The sequence below is a fragment of the Lasioglossum baleicum genome, chromosome 6 (assembly GCF_051020765.1).
Source record: "Lasioglossum baleicum chromosome 6, iyLasBale1, whole genome shotgun sequence".
Lineage (NCBI taxonomy): Eukaryota > Metazoa > Arthropoda > Insecta > Hymenoptera > Halictidae > Lasioglossum > Lasioglossum baleicum.
In genome coordinates, this window is record NC_134934.1 from 8,114,784 (window position 1) to 8,133,914 (window position 19,131).

Below are 19,131 nucleotides of genomic sequence, written 5' to 3' on the forward strand. Positions count from 1 at the left end.
GATTGAAGAAGATTGATTATTTATAAATTCATTGAAAATATTCGATATAATTGTTGAAAGAATTATTTGAGCATTAATATGTAACATATAAGTAACATATTTTATTGCTATTATTATATGATAATTATTATTAATAATAATATAATTATTAGTAAATATATTATTATATATAATTTATAAATTCAGAGAAACAGAAGGTTTATAAGAAAAACTGAATGTCTTTAGAACAACCAAGGAAGATTAACTTGTCAAAAAACTTACGGGCGGTATGCTTTACATTTTGTATTATTTTTTTCATCGAGAAATGCGTATTTTTCTTCAAATTGCTCTTTAATTAAAAAACCGCCTTTATTTTTAATAACAACCTGACATATTCAGTCTATCCCGGCAAGTAGTTTTTCGAATGTTTCTAATTGATATTTCTCCATGCTTCTTGTAGAAGTTGCCAAAGATGTCCCTTTAGAAAAATGCAATCAAACATTGTTTTTTTACACTGGGTATATAAACTATAGAAGAACATTATGGACATAAGGAAATGCTGAAATCTGTTAAGAAATATTATACAACTAGTTAATATTCGATATTATAACGATGGATCATTTCAAAATTTATCAATATATTCTATTTTTACAAAAATCAGCAAGTGATCCCTACCTTTGGCCGGTACTGTATATATATATATATATATATACATATATTTAACATAATAACTATAGTTGACGATATTTACAAACAAATATTAATGAAAACGCGTGCCTTGTTTGATCTAGACGATCTAAGCAAACCTTCGATCGTCGATTGAAAAGATTGTAAATTTGATCATAAAAATTAATCAATTAAATAATGAGTCATTTGGAAGTTAAATCTTCTTTACCGACGATCGGTAATCTACAAGGCGACAGCCTATTTACTGATTTGAAACAAGACGCGCGATTGGTTACGGATAGTCTATGATCGAACTCGGTAAGGAGCATATCGAAAAAGATTAATAATAAGTTGATAAAGATGACAACCTCAATAATTGCTGCGTCGAACGTGACCGATCTTCCAGAATGTGTACTAGAATTGGTAAGCGAATCAAATTTGTAAGTAATTACAATGATTATTCTGGTTTCGAATTCTTCAGGTAATGAATTCGTTAAACGCCGAGACAACGGCGATCGCAATAAGGCTTCACGCGGAGAAACGGAAAATTGTAGTGGTAGATAACGGTGCAGGAATCGCGAGAGACAGATTGACAGCTTTGGCAGATTATAATGATTGCAGCGTTCGTTGGAATGTGCAAGACATTTGCAACACCAGGAAGCAAACGCTTGCAAGTATCCGTAGACTGTCCGACGTTATGATAATCAGTTCCAGACATCGAGATTCCTCTAGAACATATATGAAGGTATGATTATATTGTAATCATTACGCTCGTTGAATGCATATTCAAATTCTTCTTATATTCCCAGGTGTTCAGAGTGGGCCACCCGCCAGAAATTGTCGAAATTCAAAAAAGACCATCCTGTGGAACGACAGTGAGCATATACGGATTTCGCGAATTAACATTTCACAAGTGGAACGTACCGTTGATGTACTTCATCGTTGGAAACATTGCCATAGTTAATCCTCACGTAAAAATTAACATCATTCATAGCAAGGAATTTTCTATCATTAATACACTGACTCCCACTAATATTCGGACACTCTTAAAAAGACGATAACTTTTTTGATGTTGGACCATACAATTTGAACTTTTTTGAGGAGTTAGAACAATTAGTTTACTATACAACGTGACAAAATACTAAAAGTTGTATTTTGCAACTTTCGAAGTGAAACTTCTTTGCTGAGGGTCTACAATTTTCGAGCTTGACGAATTTACCTTGCGAAATTCTAGCTTCTCGAAAATTCCGATCGCATGTTATTTCTTTTTTATCTTATTTTATTTATTAGTCATTACTTATTACTTATTATTTATTTATTAGTTATTATTTATTACTTATTATTTATTTATTGGTTATTATTTATTACTTATTATTTATTTATTAGTTATTATTTATTTATTACTTATTATTTATTATTGTTTATTAGTTATTATTTTCTGTTCTGTCGGGGACCCCCTGACCCCGCCCCGGGGTGGCCAAGAGTTAGGGTTGCGAGGTGTCCTTGGATTCGAAATTCCGCAAGAAATAAGAATGTCGGGTCGCGCGTTAGAGCGTCCGAATATTAATGGGAGTCACTGTATGTTTATCATTCAACAAGTGATCTGCTTCAAATGCTTCATATTTTTGTGCAGGTATCATTCTCGATTAGAGATGACCAACGACAGAGGGTTATCATGGCAATCACCAAGCCCCATGAACCCATAGAAATTTTTCAACAACTACATGGTAGGCAAGTATCATTGGATAATCTGTGGTACATACGAAACACGAGCGAAACTCGTGTGAAGTTCTGCGCATTCATTGGACTAGCTAACACAAAATCAAATGCTCTGCAGTCTATCTTCCTCAATAACAGACCTGTCCATTGTCCATTGATTATCCGTATGATCTCAGCTGCCTTTGTTAGTAGATTAAGGTGTTTTGCTAAAGCAACGCATCATCAAATACCAAATAGGAAGTCTGTCTTTATTTTGTTGTTCATCTCGTGCGGAGAGTACATTTTCACTATGGAGAACAAGAAGAGGACCTTGATTTTGCCTTCTGTACAGAATTTATTCCTTGGTATCCAAAATGAAATACTGAATATATTTCTCAACAATACCATGCCTCTTTCTAATAGTCTCGCGAAGAATGTTAGAAAGCCTAAACATTTGATATACAGTTGTATAAACGGCGAAAATGGTGCTACATTGTTTGAAAGAACGCCGACTTCTTGCAAACTACTCCCCCAGAAAAATTGCATACCGCGCTCAGTCTGCCATATTGTCCAAGAAGAAACCACGGAGATTATAGTTCCATCCCTTCGTGGAACCACGATCGATGCACAGAATTCTCTGTATTATTCCGATGCACTAAATATCGATAACGATAATGGACAAAGTAAAGCACTGTGCGAAATTAATCAAAGTCAAATAACAATGAGTCAAGGAATCCATGTTCAAAAGTTTACTCCTGGTTCTATCGCATTGACGCTTTCCGAGTGGTCCAACTGGACCTATCCCGACAATAAATCAAACAGGTTGAACGAACCGACGAAATTCGATGGCTCTGTGCAATTTTATAAACGCTTTGATTTCTTGCCAAAGAAATTGCACAAACTTTTACGAGGCAACACGAAATTGACGAGAACCGACGTCCTGAAAGAATGGAATGGAAGCGATTTGACCAGTAAATTGAAATCTGAATTGCACAGTAACTGCTGTTTATATTAACACTTTACCTACCGGAAGCCTATTAATAGGATTCTCAATAATTGTGCTGTACCAAAGAAAATATAGACATTTTCTTTTACATTGCAATCTTAAATGAAACTATTAGATTATTGAGGATGACTTGTTAGTTCACAGTGAAAATTGCTGTTGCTATTGAAGGTTCCGTTAAAAAATGTTTATCCATAGATTTTTCAAAATTATGCAACAATCACCGGTCGGTAATGTGTTAAGATACATAGTTTGCTCAATTATTAGTTGAAATGCTTTCAGTTTCAGATGTATTGCTGCACCAGGAAATAGATGTACGCCCATGCAAATCTAGTCAACGATTTCACGAGTTCAAGCTGAAGAAGGACCTTCTACAATTCGTAAAAGTACAATCTCAATAATCGTAAATGGAAAATATTAGAACCCGTAATTTTGACTGGCCCCGTGAATCTAGTGTTAATTATTTTAAAGACGTGCCCTTGTACTACCAAGTAATATCATTTTCAGATATTGGGTCAGATGAACAACGAGTTGATAGTAGGATTAGCAGTTCGGGATGATAAAAAAGTGCTGCTGTTGATGGACCAGCATGCCATTCACGAGAGAATAAGATACGAGACTTTGCTCCACGGTAAATATAAAGACATCTAAGACAAAGCAAGATGCTTCAGACCATCGAGTTAGCTGGGAGACCTCGTACTAACAATAGCGTGTTAATTTACAGTATACAAGACGCAATCTAGAAACCAGCTGATCTCCATCAAACTGCAAGAGCCCATTATTATACAGTTACCCGCAGAAGAGTGTGGTTTGCTTCTAAAACATCGAAAGCAATTGAGAAGATTCGGAATAGGTTTCAGTATCACAAATGACAACAAAATAGTGGTGCGCACGGTGCCAGAATGTTTAAAGAAATACAAATGCCGCTACGACGACGTCAAGCTGCAGTTGAGCGTACAAAATCTCTTGAACGAAATGCTAGGAAAATTTCAAAACAATAGGTGCCAGGAATCGATCGATCTGCCGGTCACCATTCACAATGCAATTGCGGCGGAAGCTTGCCACGGTGCGTAAGCTCTGGGTTACTTAACTTAAGTTATTTGCCACTTTCCACCCTATACGATAGGTGCATTTTGCCCTTTACTTTACGCAGGGTGACAAGAAATAACGGAGTTAAACATTTCTTATTACAATTCTGTCGAATCGACGAATTTTGATAAACTAAATGATAACAACCATAACATAGACCTTCAGTATTCATATATTTAAGAAGTTTGGCGAATGACGCCAGAAGAGCTGCGGCCCATTTCCGAAAATTTCAAGACAAGTTTGAGCCTCTGTATCGGCGCAAAGGGTGGCCATTTCGAAACTTCTTAAATATATGAATACTAAAGGTCCATGTTATGGTTGTTATTATTTGGTTTTTCAAAATTCGTCAATTTGACAGAATTATAATAAGATATGATTAACTCCGTCATTTCTTGTCATCCTGTATATCCATAAATTCCTCGAATCTCACTGTTTGCACCTTTAGAGTTGAATTCAGAAATGTTCCACCTTATTGTCAACCCTAAATTCTAAGTTAGTCTTGTAATGTTAGCATGCACAGCAATTTGCATGTTGCTTATAATTTCATAGGGGTTTTGTAGCTTATCAAAAAAGAAAAGTTATAGAATCGTAGAATATGGTCAGAGTAAAGTACACAGCATAGAAAACGTAAATACTTAAAGAGTATATTTTTTAGTAGGAAATATCGGTACAAGAATAATCTCATTTGTTCGTATGGAGCTTCGTATTTACTATCACCTAACGACGGAGTATTTTAGGAGCTGTCAAATTTGGGGATCCGCTAACGCTGCAAGAATGCAACTGGCTGCTGACGCTGTTGCGAAAGACAAAAACACCGACGCGTTGCGCTCATGGGAGGCCATCCATAGTGCCCATACTGGAGCTCACCGAGTCCGAAAAATGGGGCAAGAAAACCACTCAAGTATGCTTTACACACTACTATTACATACTTCTTTTCATAGAAAGTTGTTCGAACATTTCCAAGCATGCCTTTTACACATTCCGTTTCAGAAACTCGATCACATAGAAACACTTACATCACCCTCGCATTAGAACATAGCAGACATCTAATATGCACACTATTTTACAAAAGCCATAATGTATGCACTCAATCTAACAGATACATACATATGTTATATATATACTTAATTAATGCATAGTATTCCATTTCAAAGGGGTAAACTAAATATCAGGATACGCGGAAATCAAAATGTCTTTCCCGAAGTAGTTGATTCTGCTCACGTAGATAGTGAACTCCTTTCCTCCGAGTGAAACCGGGCAAGGGTTGTTCGGTCGGGTGAAGAAGCACATCGTGTACATTGCGAACTCCAATTCGGGTGACGTGCCGACGAATACTGTGCTCACTGGTTGCACTATTCCGTTCAGGCTCGAGCGCAGCTTCACGATCGCTCCCTTCTGCAATCATTATTAATTTATAGTACAAAGTATCCTCGAGCTATGAGCTTACAAATAGGAACACGAACCCGTCAGTGGACTTCGTACATGTTTAACGATTAACACTCGAACGGCGGACCATTTTTACAATTTTATAGTTAAAGATATTTGCCAATATTTTAAAACACACTTTTGGCGGTACTTCTTGTAGAAATTCTTCAGCCATTCATTTCATTTAATCGCTAGAAACTGTGTCTAATTAATAGACAGCGTTAGAAGACATATTATGCCTTCATGACGAAAATGAAATTTATTTTCAATCAAGTAAACATATTAACAAAGAAAATAAATTTCTATATCGCTTCAGTTTATTTCAGTTCAGGTAGATAATTTTTATTTTGCATAAAGATCCGCTGTCCAGTAATTAAATAACGATTTTGATACTCTGCGTCAGAATACACCAAGACTCGAGCAAGGATTAAAAGATAGTAGACAACTTACATCGCCTAGCTTGGCTTCCTTCAGGTATCCAAGATAGTTCAGCTTGTTCGCAGCCTCCTGCTTGGCATAGTAGATCCAATTGTGCAGTCCAAGGATATCCGTGTCGAACTGTTCCGCCAGAAACACGGTTTCGAAACCGGAACTGGACGCGTCTCCGTCGATCCTCTTGAACTGAGAGAACCAGATGCGCTTCATGGAGTCCTTGAACTCGTACTCATCGTCCGGAATGTATCCTTTGTCTGCCAGGAACTTCATGGTAGACTTGATGATGTCGGTGTCCGCGATTTTGTCGAGAAGTTCAGATTCCTCGCGGCGCTCTTCAGAGGTGACAGTCTCTTTCGTTTTGACATCCAGCTCGTAGTTATCGAGCAGGGCTATCACTGCCTTCACGGTCGGGAGATCGTAGGCCTCGGCTTTCACGTCCAACAATCTGAAACAGACACGATCACCAGTGTTGCTACCCTTCTGCTTGAATGTGTTAACACTTTATCTACCGACAGCCTATCAAACCTTCTGAGGCACTACGAAAAATGACTGTACTATAATTCGAAGCAATTTCGGAACGTCCGAGTTCCGAAGTCCTAAAAGCTTCGAGTGCAAAGGGTTAATAGGTTCTTCAACAATTTTTCTGCACCCAAATGGAAGCTTAAAAATGTTCTTTTACACAGTAGTCGCAAACTAAGTCAGGTTATTGGGGATAAATAAATAAATTACCATATTGGGGACGAATTGTTGGTGTATGATTGAAGTTTGTTGAAGGATCTATTCAAAAATCCTTAGCCATAGGCCATAGACTTCCAAAACTTATGAAATAATCGTCGGTAGATAATACGTTACATTTCTATCAGCAGCTAAAGCCTCCCCTAGTAGCATTTACGGTTGGCCAACGGTGGCCAACGGTTGGGAGTTTGTTGGGGAATGATGGGGCATGATTAGTGGTTTTGCCGACAAATCCCCAACGTAGGGCCAACGACGAAAAATTATGTCAATCTGCCGACGAATACCCAACGTAGGGCCAACGACGATAAAATGATGACAACTTGCCAACGAATACCTAATGTTGGGCCTACAGATATTATAGTCTGTTAAGTAACGTGGAATTTACAACGATTATACTACATTGGCCTAACGAAAATCTGCCAACATTTACATATTTCGTCTAACAGACACCAGAAATGTTGCTGCAATTAAAAGCATGTTATAACATATATATATTTATAATTGGTCATATATATTTATATACAGGGTGTTTACCTACAGGGGGGAGAAAATTTAAGGGGTGGTTCTCGACGATAATATAAGACGAAAACGAAGAATAAAAAAAATTGCGATTTCGGCTTCGTTATTTAGTTATTAACAATTAAATATCCGCCTAAAATGCTGCAACACTTCTAACAAAAATGTACGTCATTAAACATTTTCACCTCGCTGGGGCCCCAAATGAGAACCAAGGTATGCATGCGTTTGTCACTTGATACGAGACTGTCGCGCGCCTGTGTGACGCACGCAACGTACACTTTTGTTAGAAGTGTTGCAGCATTTTAGGCGGATTTTTAATTGTTAATAACTAAATAACGAAACCGAAATCGCAATTTTTTTTATTCTTCATTTTCGTCTTATATTATCGTCGAGAACCACCCTTAAATTTTCTCCCACCTGTAGGTAAACGCCCTGTATATTCCAAATTGATTTTTTTTCATATATTTATGAATATACTCTCATAATTTGTTATTTTTGTGCGATGGTTGATACACCAAAGTTTTATTGTGTGCAGTCTTGGAATTTATTTATTTCTTTAAGTTTGTAGTAATATAGTAAAAATGGGTTTGTAGTTGAAAAAAAGAATAAAATAATATGCATGGATTTGAACTTGGGTCCTCCAGCGTTACAGTCAGCGACGCTAGTAGCATTGCTGAAACACTTCATTGTACAGTAAATGCTCGTTCGTTGTGAAAAGTCCGGGGGTTTGAGTTCACAACGACCGAATAGGGAAGCTATTTTTGATTTATGACTGCGTCTAGATACACGCCGACCGCGTCGAGCGAGACTTCAATAGAGAGCCGAACATAGAGAAGGACAGAGTGAAATACGGATCGCGTGACCGAAACGTGTCGCCGTCGCCGGCACAATTTAAAGGTCCGCGAGTTCTTACAATGTATGTAATGGCAATGATGGAATTGTTCATTTTCCATTAGGCGTTTGTGGGACTTTCACTAATTCATTTCTGGCATTTTTCTGATTAAAATGATACCAAACACGATATAATTTGGTCAATATGTAGTGGTTTAATCGACGATGAAAGTTTCGAATTCAACGAAGAAGAGCGTATAGGAAAGAAAGAGACGCGGACATTACTGTGTCCGCATGAGACGTTACTGTTTTCTCGCGCCTGCGAGTGGAGTGGGTAGACACGTCACAACGATCGCATAGACGATTCTTCACAACGAACGAGCATTTACTCGTCGTTCAAGATGTTGCGCCGATCTCGTCATCGTTATTCACTATTTCATTCTTCTGTGCTGTGTCGAACTGTCGAAGTGATCGTTCTTTCTGTCGAAGTAATCGTTCTTTGTGTCGCGTGCTTTGTTTCAACTTTTGATAATGTACAAAGTGATGGAATTCAATTCAACATACGACAGTAGTGGAGGCATCAACGTTGTACGCACAGAATGGTTAACATGTAGAGATATATTTATTGATTATATAAGATAAGTGATTTTTATATGCTGCGATCACAATATATGTAATGCACTATTGGCAAGAGTATAAACGCAATATTCTTTCCAGATGATTTGACTAAAGCCCGTGAGAAGTGTAGGCAGGCTGAAAGTGTGTCAGAAGTGGCAACTAAGTGGGAAGGAGAGCGGGGAGAATCGAGAAGAAATAGGAAAATTTGAAAAATTGTTTATGACAATGATGAGTATGATAATGACGAACAACATTGTATTAGTAAGTCATATGCATGCGTTTAATAGCAATTAAAAATTTTGTTTCCTTTTGCTTTTCTTGTTGTAAGATTAACTTTTATGTCATTTTTCAGATTTTCCTGATGCACCATCGTTCGATAGAACATCAGCCATGGATGCAGCTACGCCAAATATTAAAATTTTTCATTGATACAGTAAATTAGTGTAAATATATGTAGTTTGTTCGTTGTATGTGAGAAATATGTATCTAATGTACCATTGTAATATGTAATATGAATGTAAGAATAAAATACTCTTATAATACACACACACATACATATATGTATATATATTTATTTATTTATATATATATATATGTATAATTAATTGACCCTATATATATATATATATAGAAAGAATCCTTTTGTTGGCTTTTCGTATTATAGTAATGTAGGCCCTACGTTGGGTATGATTGTTGGCCCTACGTGTGCGCGATCGTTGACCCTACGTTGGGTATTACCGTTGGTCCGACGTTAGCGCAGCGTTGGCTAAACGTTGGCCCAACTGCAAAAAAGAGCGACATCTCTAACGGTTGCCCAACGCTTACCGCCAACGTAGGCCCAACGAAACGCTAACCGTAAATGCTACTAGGGTCGGGAAAGCCAGGTTATTCGAACATCTCGATACATACGGTTCGGACGCAGAATCTGCGGTGCTCTCGTCCGTCTTCTGTCCCTGCAGATTCATAGTGATCTGCGAGAAAGCGTTGTTGTCCTTCTCCTTCTGATACAAGCTCTCGGTCAGTTTTTTGAGGTCGTCGTTCGAGGTGACGAATCCTAGCGGATTAGGGTTGTTCTGACTGGATTCCTGAGAGTTGGAGTTCGCGGGTGGGGAGTTGTTGGTTCCGGGGTTGTTTTGTTGAGTCTGTGGAGCGTCGGCAGCAGGTTGTGCGGGTTGGCCTGCAGGTGCAGCAGCAGGAGCAGCACCTGGAGCAGCACCTGGAGCAGCCGCTTCTCCGGGAACTTGCGCGGTCCCGTTATAGTAATTGTTGTAAGTGATTTGGGTGTTCGAGACGGGTTGTCCAGCAGCACCACCACTGTGGGAGCCCTCGCTGCTTCCTCTGGTGCCGTAGATTCCTCCGGGTATCAATCTATTCACCGCAGCGTTTACGCCGGCGCTGACTCCAGCGAAGACGAATGCTTCCTTTGCCAGCTGCCCGATTCCTGGCTTCGAGGATTGTTGCAGCAGGATTGTCTGCTGAGGCGAAGGTGCTGAACCGAACGCAGATCCGTAGGACGGCTGTCCGACACCACCCACAGGAGCTCCGTAACCATGGCCCACAGGAGCGCCGTAACCATGGCCCGCAGGAGCGCCATAACCGTGGCCCACAGGAGCGTTGTAACCGTGACCCACTGGAGCGTTGTAACCAGAGCCCACAGGAGCGTTGTAACCATGGCCGACTGGAGCGTTGTAACCATGACCAACTGGAGCGTTGTAACCAGCGCCCGCTGGAGCGTTGTAACCAGCGCCCGCTGGAGCGTTGTACCCTCCTTGACTCGGGTACGCTTGACCAGCAGGGTAGTTAGGGTTCGAGGGTGGCTGGCGCGGGTATCCACCTGCAAACGATCATCCATTTAGCCGCTAGGTATTTATCATTAGTAGCCAGAAGATCTTTATGCATTTATGGCACGCGCCATTTTATGGAATGCAAGGAAACATTTGTTGAAACCAACTCGTATTGCTTCATAAGGCCTCGCACAGACCAGAGCATTTCGACGAACATTTCGACGAATGGCGATCGGAACGGATTTGTGCTATTTCCAGATTTTCTTGCGGAACAACTATGGGAGCTGCAGCGGCAGCTCCAAAAATTCAAGTCATTTAATCTCGAATCTGATGTCCTTAAAATGCTTCGTACAGACCTGAACATTTCAACTCAATAAACTGCCAACATTTTCTGTATTTCTTTGTGTAGTATACGCCGCTGCAGCTCCCATAAGTTGTTCCGCAAGAAAATCTGGAAATAGCACAAATCCGTTCCGATCGCCATTCGTCGAAATGTTCGTCGAAATGCGCGGTTCGCGGCGCAGTTCGTCGAAATGATTCTAGTCTTAGAATGACAATATTGAATTTACATATTTAGAATCATTAGGAAATTAAATAATAATTTGCGAATACTAATTTCAACAGACATGCAGCTTCAGTGTTCATTCATTGGACAGGTAGACTTTAAATATTTGTAACAAGCACGAGTTGGTGCAATTTAAACCTTGGAGTTTCACGTTGGCCTGTACAGTCTATCGGAACGTAAAATTCACGTTGAACAATGCAATACAATTGAATACAATACCTGAAGGCTGGTACGACGACTGCTGGTTCGACGCACTTGTTTTGGAGGCGTGCTCATTCACAGGGGCAGAAGGTTTGACAGAAGGTTTGGGTGCACCTGAAGTTGTCGATCATTCGTTAATGTATTCATGTATTCGCTAGTTTCTGAACTACGCACAGTGGTCTGGTAGCTCGCTTTTTGTGGCCAAAAATATTGTAGCGTTATTTCAAGGTTTAATGTTATATTATTATAGGTCGTTGGATTCGTCTTGATACCAGTTAGAATATTATGAAGTAAAAAATATATGTTAATATTTAAAACATTGAGGTGACATTTTTTTGTCAGATCATCGGAAATATTTGAAAAATCTTGTTAACAATTCTCACAATGCATACTATGGTGTAGAAATTGCGGAAAAGTAGCTAAAATGGAATTCTTCATAGGAATCATACGAAATCTAGTAATGAGAGGTTTTCGGGGAATCTGACTGGCGCAGAAAAAACATATACATATATCGTAATTCCAAGCTGCTATGCAAGATTCAAGTGGAACTACGTAACCAGGCGTCGAATAACCGCGGTCCCGTATTTGTTAAAAACCGTTTATAGTTCAAGATTGCGGGAGATTGCAGTTAAAATTTACATGATCTTCTTAGTAAATGTTCAAGCTTTCATATAAAACAAGTCCGATGTTTAGCGGTCTTAAGCGTTTTTGTATAATTGTTTTCAAAGTTTGAAATGCTATTAATTTACGCTATTCGTGTACGGACTAAACAATGCTTAAAAATGGATTAAATATTTGAAATCCGCTTACTAACATATATAAAATCATAATTAAAATCTATTTTCTGATATTCGGTGATTGAAATCTAAAACGTTTTATTTTACTTCGAATTTTCTGACTTCGTCTTTAGAACGCTGTATCTCATCACAGAATTATCTAAAATGAATAATATTTTGGATTTGGGAGCTTTGAAGGGTTACTTTATAGGGAAAAAAAATTTTTCAATGTATTAAAGTTGAAAAATTGAATTTTGGCCACGAAAACGGTCTCCAGACCACTGTGCTACGTTGCCTCCTGTTGCTACTTAATTAACCCTTAGCAGTCAAGGGGTGACTCAGATTCATCCCTAAAAATTACTGTACCATCATTCATAACATTATTTACATTATTAAATATGTTTGTATCTAGTATCCAATCAATTACTACAAATTTCAGTATATGAAAAAAGTCATACGATGGAATTATTCTAGGTCAGAAGGAATGTTTAATTTTCAAGTTAAAATAGCTCCGACTGCAAAGGGTTAATGAGTTTAAATGTTCACCGTTCTTTGTGACCCATATATGGGAGACAGGACTGCGAACGCGGTAAATCGATTAAAAAATTGTAACAAGCAAGACAATTCGCTGTCCGACACGAGGACTCGACCTACTGGTCTGGGTCAATCGAGAAACTCAATATCGGATGATCGATCGACAATCGAGCCCGCTGTGCGATGCAATCGCGTCCGAGCTGTGGGCACGCGATGATTACAACCGACTAAACACTAAAAACCTACCACGCACAAAATAGTGACTCCCATTAATATTTGAACGCTCTAAAAAAATAATGACTCTTTTAATATTGGACTATACGATTTGAACTTTTTTGAGAAGTTAGACCAATTAGTTCACTATTCAATGTGAAGAGATTTTTTCAAAAATTGCTATTGGTTGGAATTCTCGAGAAAAAAACTAGAAGTTGCATTGTACAACTTTTTTATATGGGCCAATATTGAAAATTTAAACAATACGTTTTGTAGATCTATGTCGATTATATGCACTGTGAAAGTTTCATCGAAATCGGTGGATTCGGGAAAAAACGGCAGACATTGAAAGATGTGAGAATACTTAAATTTATTGCAGTTGGAGGCCGAAGATCGTGAAACACTGTAATTTTTATCATCTTTAAACATTTGTAATTCATTGCGATGTCAACCGATTTTGATGAAATTTTGCAGAATATGTCTCTAAGTGATACAGATTTACGAAACGTGTTTTCTAAATTTTCCATATAAGACTACATGAAAAAGTTGCAAAATACAACTTTTAGTATTTTCCCTGCAATTCCGAGAACTTGCAATTTTTGCCAAAACTTTTTTTGTTCACGTTGTGTAGCAAACCAATTGTTCTTGCCTCTGAAAAAAGTTCAAAAATCGTATGGTCCAATATTAAAACAGTTATCGTCTTTTTAACAGTGTCCGAATACTAGTGAGAGTCACTGTATACAAAATCGAAAGTGGATAGATTGAATTTGCTTAAACTTTTTATGGTTTTTATTACAATATGTGCTGAAATGAAGAAATCATTTCAGTCACTTCTTATTGAAACGTATTTATAATTTCACTAACTGCGAAATAGAAAACCGGCAATTCGACCGTGGTAGGTTTAATGTTAAAGTTAAAAGCGTGAAAGATAGCAGCAAACGGGACGAGGAAACCGTGTCAATGTCCAAGGTGGTTAGAAAATCGTTAATTACTTTGAGGAGTTCGGGTCTTGGTGGAGGACGGAGAGTACGTCCTTCTTGATGACCATGATGATCCAGAGGAAGTTCTTGTTCGCCCCCTGCTCGATTTACCGGCTAGAACGTTCGCTGAAAACATACAAAGCGTCGCAAATTAAAGATTCGCTCTGCAGAATATTTCAAAGCAGCAATTTTTCAAACGCGAGGTGAATCCGCGTGCGAACGGAATTACCGATCGCTAGAACCAGCAAACCGTAAAACGAATGGTATCACCGAACGCAATCGTTTCCACGATTACGTATTCGCCCGATAATCAACGGCGAACTGCACGATGCGTTTCAAAGAAATCCACGATAATGCCCCTCCGTGGTTGCACACGAACGTACATACAAGGTGTATAAAAAGTACTGGTCATCTGTCCTAGGGGTGAATCTAGGCCTCTGGATCGGTGAATATTTGAAAAGGAAACTTCCTGCAAAAGGAAGATTTGCCCGTAGAACGGATGACCATTACTTTTTATACACCGTGTACACATATAAGTACGAACACGCGAGATTTTCGCGATCGGGAGAGCGCGAGACCGCGGGAATTGCGAGTCACGCGGCAAATATTTCATAATCTTCTGCCCACTGATCGTTCGGCTCGCCGATCATTCCATGATTGATCGTGATACCGAGTCCTAACCATCTCTAACAATCTGCTAAATAAAATAATGATATACTGGTAACGCGGTTATCTCCATCTAGCGTGTTCTCCATCCGCGCAGTCCTCGAACTGATGGAAATAGCGATATCTTTTTATTATTCCTGTGCATTGTTGACCCTAGGTCTCGGCTTTCTATAGCTAGTCAAATATAAGTATCTTCAATGGCCGTACCAACGTGTACCAAGCCCACCATTTTAGTCGAAAAACGATTTCTAGGTGTTTTAAGGGAGCAGACTCCTTTTTCCAGGATTGCAAGGGTGTGGGATTCGCGTTCCCATTTCTAGATAATACAAAAATGGGGTTTTTCAGTAGTCAAACACGCTAGATAAAAGATCGATCCGCTAAGATCAATAGAGATCGATAGAGCGCTATCGCCTTCAAAAGTCCTATTTTTTCGTTTGAGATGCGTAATTTGCATTATCGTAGCTACATGCGCAGTTGTATGCTTCCGAATAATGCAAATTACGTCTCTCAACTGAAAAAATAGGACTTTTGAGGGCGATAGCGCCTTAGATCGATCTTATATCTAGCGTTTTTGACTACTGAAAACTGCCATTTTTGTATTATCGAGAAATGAGAACGCGAATCCCACACCCTTGCAATCCTGGGAACGAGTCTACCGCCTCAGTTTTTCATATAACACTACAATGACGACATCAAGGCCCGTCTATGTTATACTATTACTGGTTCGAAAAGCAACAGCCTCTACGATTTCACTTTTATATAATAATGCGTTATATTCTCTACAGGATTTGCTTTTCCGCTCCGAGATCCAACGGTGGTGGACAACGGACCGGATTTATTTAAACGTAGTTTTTAATGACGGACAGTCGTAAACATTTTAGTATAGGCAAGAAATTACATTTGCCGTACCAAACCTTTCAATCGAACGATTAGATAAAGCTGTTTACTTCTAAAAATGTTATACTGCACATAGAAGTGGGGAGCGAACTATTTCTCCGAATTATCGCCATGATTGAAAGCCATTTAGCTTCTTTCTAGCTTGAACGTTACGGAGATTACGTTGCATAAACCATTTTTTCCCGCAGCGTCAAACTATAACGGGTTATCGCGACTCACAATCAGTACAAGCTTCATGTAAAATCAACGTAATTACCAGACACTGCGGATCTTTATGCATTTACAGCAAAATTGGGTAGATATAATTCGAAAATGTTGAAGAATTTTCAAAATTGAAGATGTCAATACATGATTTCTCGTCTGTTACCATCATTATGGGAAGAAATAACAATCAATTTAGTTCATATTTCTTGCAATCGATGCAGACAATTTTTATTTCGCATGAAGATCCGCAGTCTAGTAATTATACTTAAGTATGAACAGCTGGCTGAGTGAAGCGTAATAACCCAGACCATTTAAAACGCGATTTACGCCTACTTTATATAATCCTTCGCAAATCCAGTTAGAAACTCGAACGACGGTACTGACAAGATCTAAAAACTTCATGCCAGAACCCATTTAAGTAGAGCTTCGATTTTCCGTGAATACTAAATGAACAAATACTGCTCCGAGAAAAATTCCCAAGGACAAAGAGTTGACGTTACCGATAAAGCAAATTCACTTTGAAAATTTTACCTGACAGAAAATTCTTTTGGAACGGTGTCTTCGCTTAATAATATTTCGAAATACATACAGTGGGTGTACAAAGTATTCGTACACCTTTTAAAAACTAATAACCTTTTTATAATTGTACCAAACGACCTGATATTTTATAATCAATTAGAAGCATTGGTTTACGAAATGATATGCAAAAAAGATTTTCCAAAAATTATAATTTACAAGGTTACATGCAAAAATAAAAAAAGAGAGATTTTTTAAAACTTTCTTATTTGGGCCCTCAATGAAAATTTAAAATATATGTTTTGTAGATCTATGTTAGTTATACACATGCTGAAAATCGCATCGAAATCGATTAACATACACACGAGCTACAAGCGGTTAAAAATGGTGAAAATCGTAGTTTTACACGACTTATGATCAATTTCTTAAAGTCCACAGAATCGTACATATTTCGATGCGTGTCGTTTTTTCCTGCGCCAACCGATTTCGATGAAATTTTCAGCATGTGTATAACCAACATAGATTTACAAAACATATATATTTTAAATTTTCATTAAGGGTCCAAATAAAAAAGTTTTGAAAAATGCCTTTTTTATTTCTGCATGTAACCTTCCACTTCTGACCTGAGTCAATGACAAAGACCCGAGGACCGTTAAAATATTCCGGGACACTCTTAGTATCCTTCAACACTCGACTTAATTTTGCAGATGTTCCAACACATATCATTTCGTACACTAATGCTTCTAATTGCTTATAAAAAATCAGGTCGTTTGGTATAATTATGAAAAAGTTGTTAGTTTCTAAAAGGTGAACGAATACTTTGTACACCCACTGTAATTTTTCACTCGTTTTAATGACAGAAGTCTGTGGTTTACAGGACCCGTGAAAATAACGGATTCTAACATTTTTAAATTGCGATTGTAAAAGATGCATCCATGGGAAATGTCAAAATTGGGATAGACTCTTGCTATTTTTATACAGTAATGTAAAATAGTCCGCAATGTAAGACCGTGAAATCTCGAAAATCGTGTCTAGGAGTATCCATCACGATACGGCTTTGTGTATTTGTTTACTCGGGCACGATTTCGTGGAGAGTTAGTCATAGAACACGTCATCGCGATGAATTCTGCCGACGAAGCACTATTGTGGAACAGTACATATACCGCGTTTCCAGAGAACCGCTTTAAATTCATTAGGAGCTCAATGTCATCCACATGGCCGCGACTTTCTAGAACCGGCGAGTCGCTTCTGCGACATACACACCACAGCTTCTCAAGTCCCATTAACCGTAGACAAGTGAATAATCACACGCGTGTTGGTGTCCGAGTACCGGAGAGCAATTTTCCCTTCGCTACTCTCGTTACGAACTATTTGATGCAATTCCGCGTTGTAAACCGATTAAGGTCGATTTACACATGCCCGTGATATATCAGTAATTTCTCATCGAAACTCTTATTATAGGACAAACTAAAGTATCCAGCAACGCGGAACATTGATACGGTGTAAACAGGATTTGTCGATTTATTTTAGCGAGTCTCGATCCCGTTGGGGATTTCTCTTTTAAGAAAGTTTCCACGTCTAGCAGCGAGTCGACTCGAACTTCTTTTATTACAAGCGACGGATGCCTGATATAGATCCACAGATAATTAGTGTAGATCGCGCGAATCGATCGTCGGAAATTGGAGATACGAACGCCCGCACAGAGCGGATCGTTTACGAGAAGGAAAGATAATTTTTGACTCGATTTCCACTTACCAAACAAAATCAGCGCGAACACCGTGAATAGCAGCAGCTTGTGACGCATGTTGCGTGCTTATGCGTTTTCTTGATTCGAGCTGTATCCTTTGGTTGACTCACTTGTCAGATTGTACGCGATGTAGGATCTCCACGAAGATCAATGCTGACTGTTCAATGGCTGGCCGGTTACTGAAACGCTTCTAACCGGAAACGCTCACTCCTACACGCGCTTCAACTCCGTTCGATATAGCAACGTCAGTCTGAGGCCTTTCTCCTTGCATTGATCTTCGACGCGATAGCGATCGTCGAGCAGGGATGCCAGATGCACAGCGTGCCAGGCCCCTTCAGTGCTTCGATTGTGCCCAAATTTTCTCGCGCAGGCACGAGAAAACAGTAATGTATCTACTAAATGGGTAGCAGAGCAGCCAGAGCCCTGAAGTAGTTATATTGGCGGGAATGTACCGAAATAATCTTACCGCACAAAAAGACTCCAAGACGTGTCCTACGAGTTACAAAATATACACAAATACACTTGTTATACATTCATTTTTTAGAATCAAATCATATAAATTTTTTAAAATTCTGCGGTGTGCTCAAGGAACCCCATTTTATCGAGAAGCTCACGTTACTGAGGCTGAAATCGCCGCGCATGTTTGAGAAAAGTTGGTCTCAATCGAAGCACTGGGCCCCTTACGTTTCCGTAAGGTATACCTTTAGGTAGAATAGAATACTAGCGAAAGCAATAGCAGTGATTGTAATTAGCAGGTCGCAAATATACATTTTTCAAACCTTAATTTGTGTTTATTTAACAATACACGAATAAATTTATTTCATTATAACAGTATATAGCCTACGAGGCTTAACGGAGCATCGTGGCGAGGGACGGAAACGTAAGGGGCCGCATCTGGCATCTCTGCCCTGTCGTCGAGTGGTAGGGATCCAAGCGGTCTAGCGGCGGGAATTATTCGTAGAACAAGAGGGACTTGTGCAAGGCTTGAACGCCGTTGTGATAACGACATTAAAATTGTCAGCATTCGTCATACGATGCGGGAACTCCATA

At 38.9% G+C, this 19,131-nt stretch overlaps 2 protein-coding genes across 4 annotated transcripts; one reads left to right on the forward strand and one right to left on the reverse strand.

Annotated features, from left to right (window-relative positions):
* The first annotated feature begins 70 nt into the window (after window positions 1-70).
* LOC143209575 (DNA mismatch repair protein MutL) lies at window positions 71-5,379 on the forward strand. Its single transcript, XM_076425390.1, has 7 exons — window positions 71-1,068; window positions 1,127-1,390; window positions 1,455-1,616; window positions 2,279-3,314; window positions 3,629-3,732; window positions 3,854-3,977; window positions 4,071-5,379. The coding sequence occupies exons 1-7, from the start codon at window positions 1,006-1,008 to the stop codon at window positions 4,418-4,420; spliced, it is 2,103 nt and encodes a 700-aa protein (XP_076281505.1). The 5' UTR covers window positions 71-1,005; the 3' UTR covers window positions 4,421-5,379.
* On the reverse strand, window positions 5,064-18,288 carry LOC143209577 (uncharacterized). 3 transcript variants are annotated; one of them, XM_076425401.1, is made up of 7 exons: window positions 17,498-17,632; window positions 16,350-16,377; window positions 14,064-14,177; window positions 11,567-11,662; window positions 9,908-10,832; window positions 6,311-6,740; window positions 5,064-5,830 (listed from the first exon to the last, which is right to left on the reverse strand). In XM_076425401.1, the coding sequence occupies exons 1-7, from the start codon at window positions 17,615-17,617 to the stop codon at window positions 5,597-5,599; spliced, it is 1,947 nt and encodes a 648-aa protein (XP_076281516.1). In that variant the 5' UTR covers window positions 17,618-17,632; the 3' UTR covers window positions 5,064-5,596. The 3 variants fall into 3 exon arrangements, with proteins under 3 accessions (XP_076281516.1, XP_076281515.1, XP_076281517.1); XM_076425400.1 differs by having other exon boundaries at window positions 17,408-17,632; XM_076425402.1 differs by lacking the exons at window positions 16,350-16,377; window positions 17,498-17,632 and adding an exon at window positions 18,090-18,288.
* Window positions 18,289-19,131: the final 843 nt, after the last annotated feature.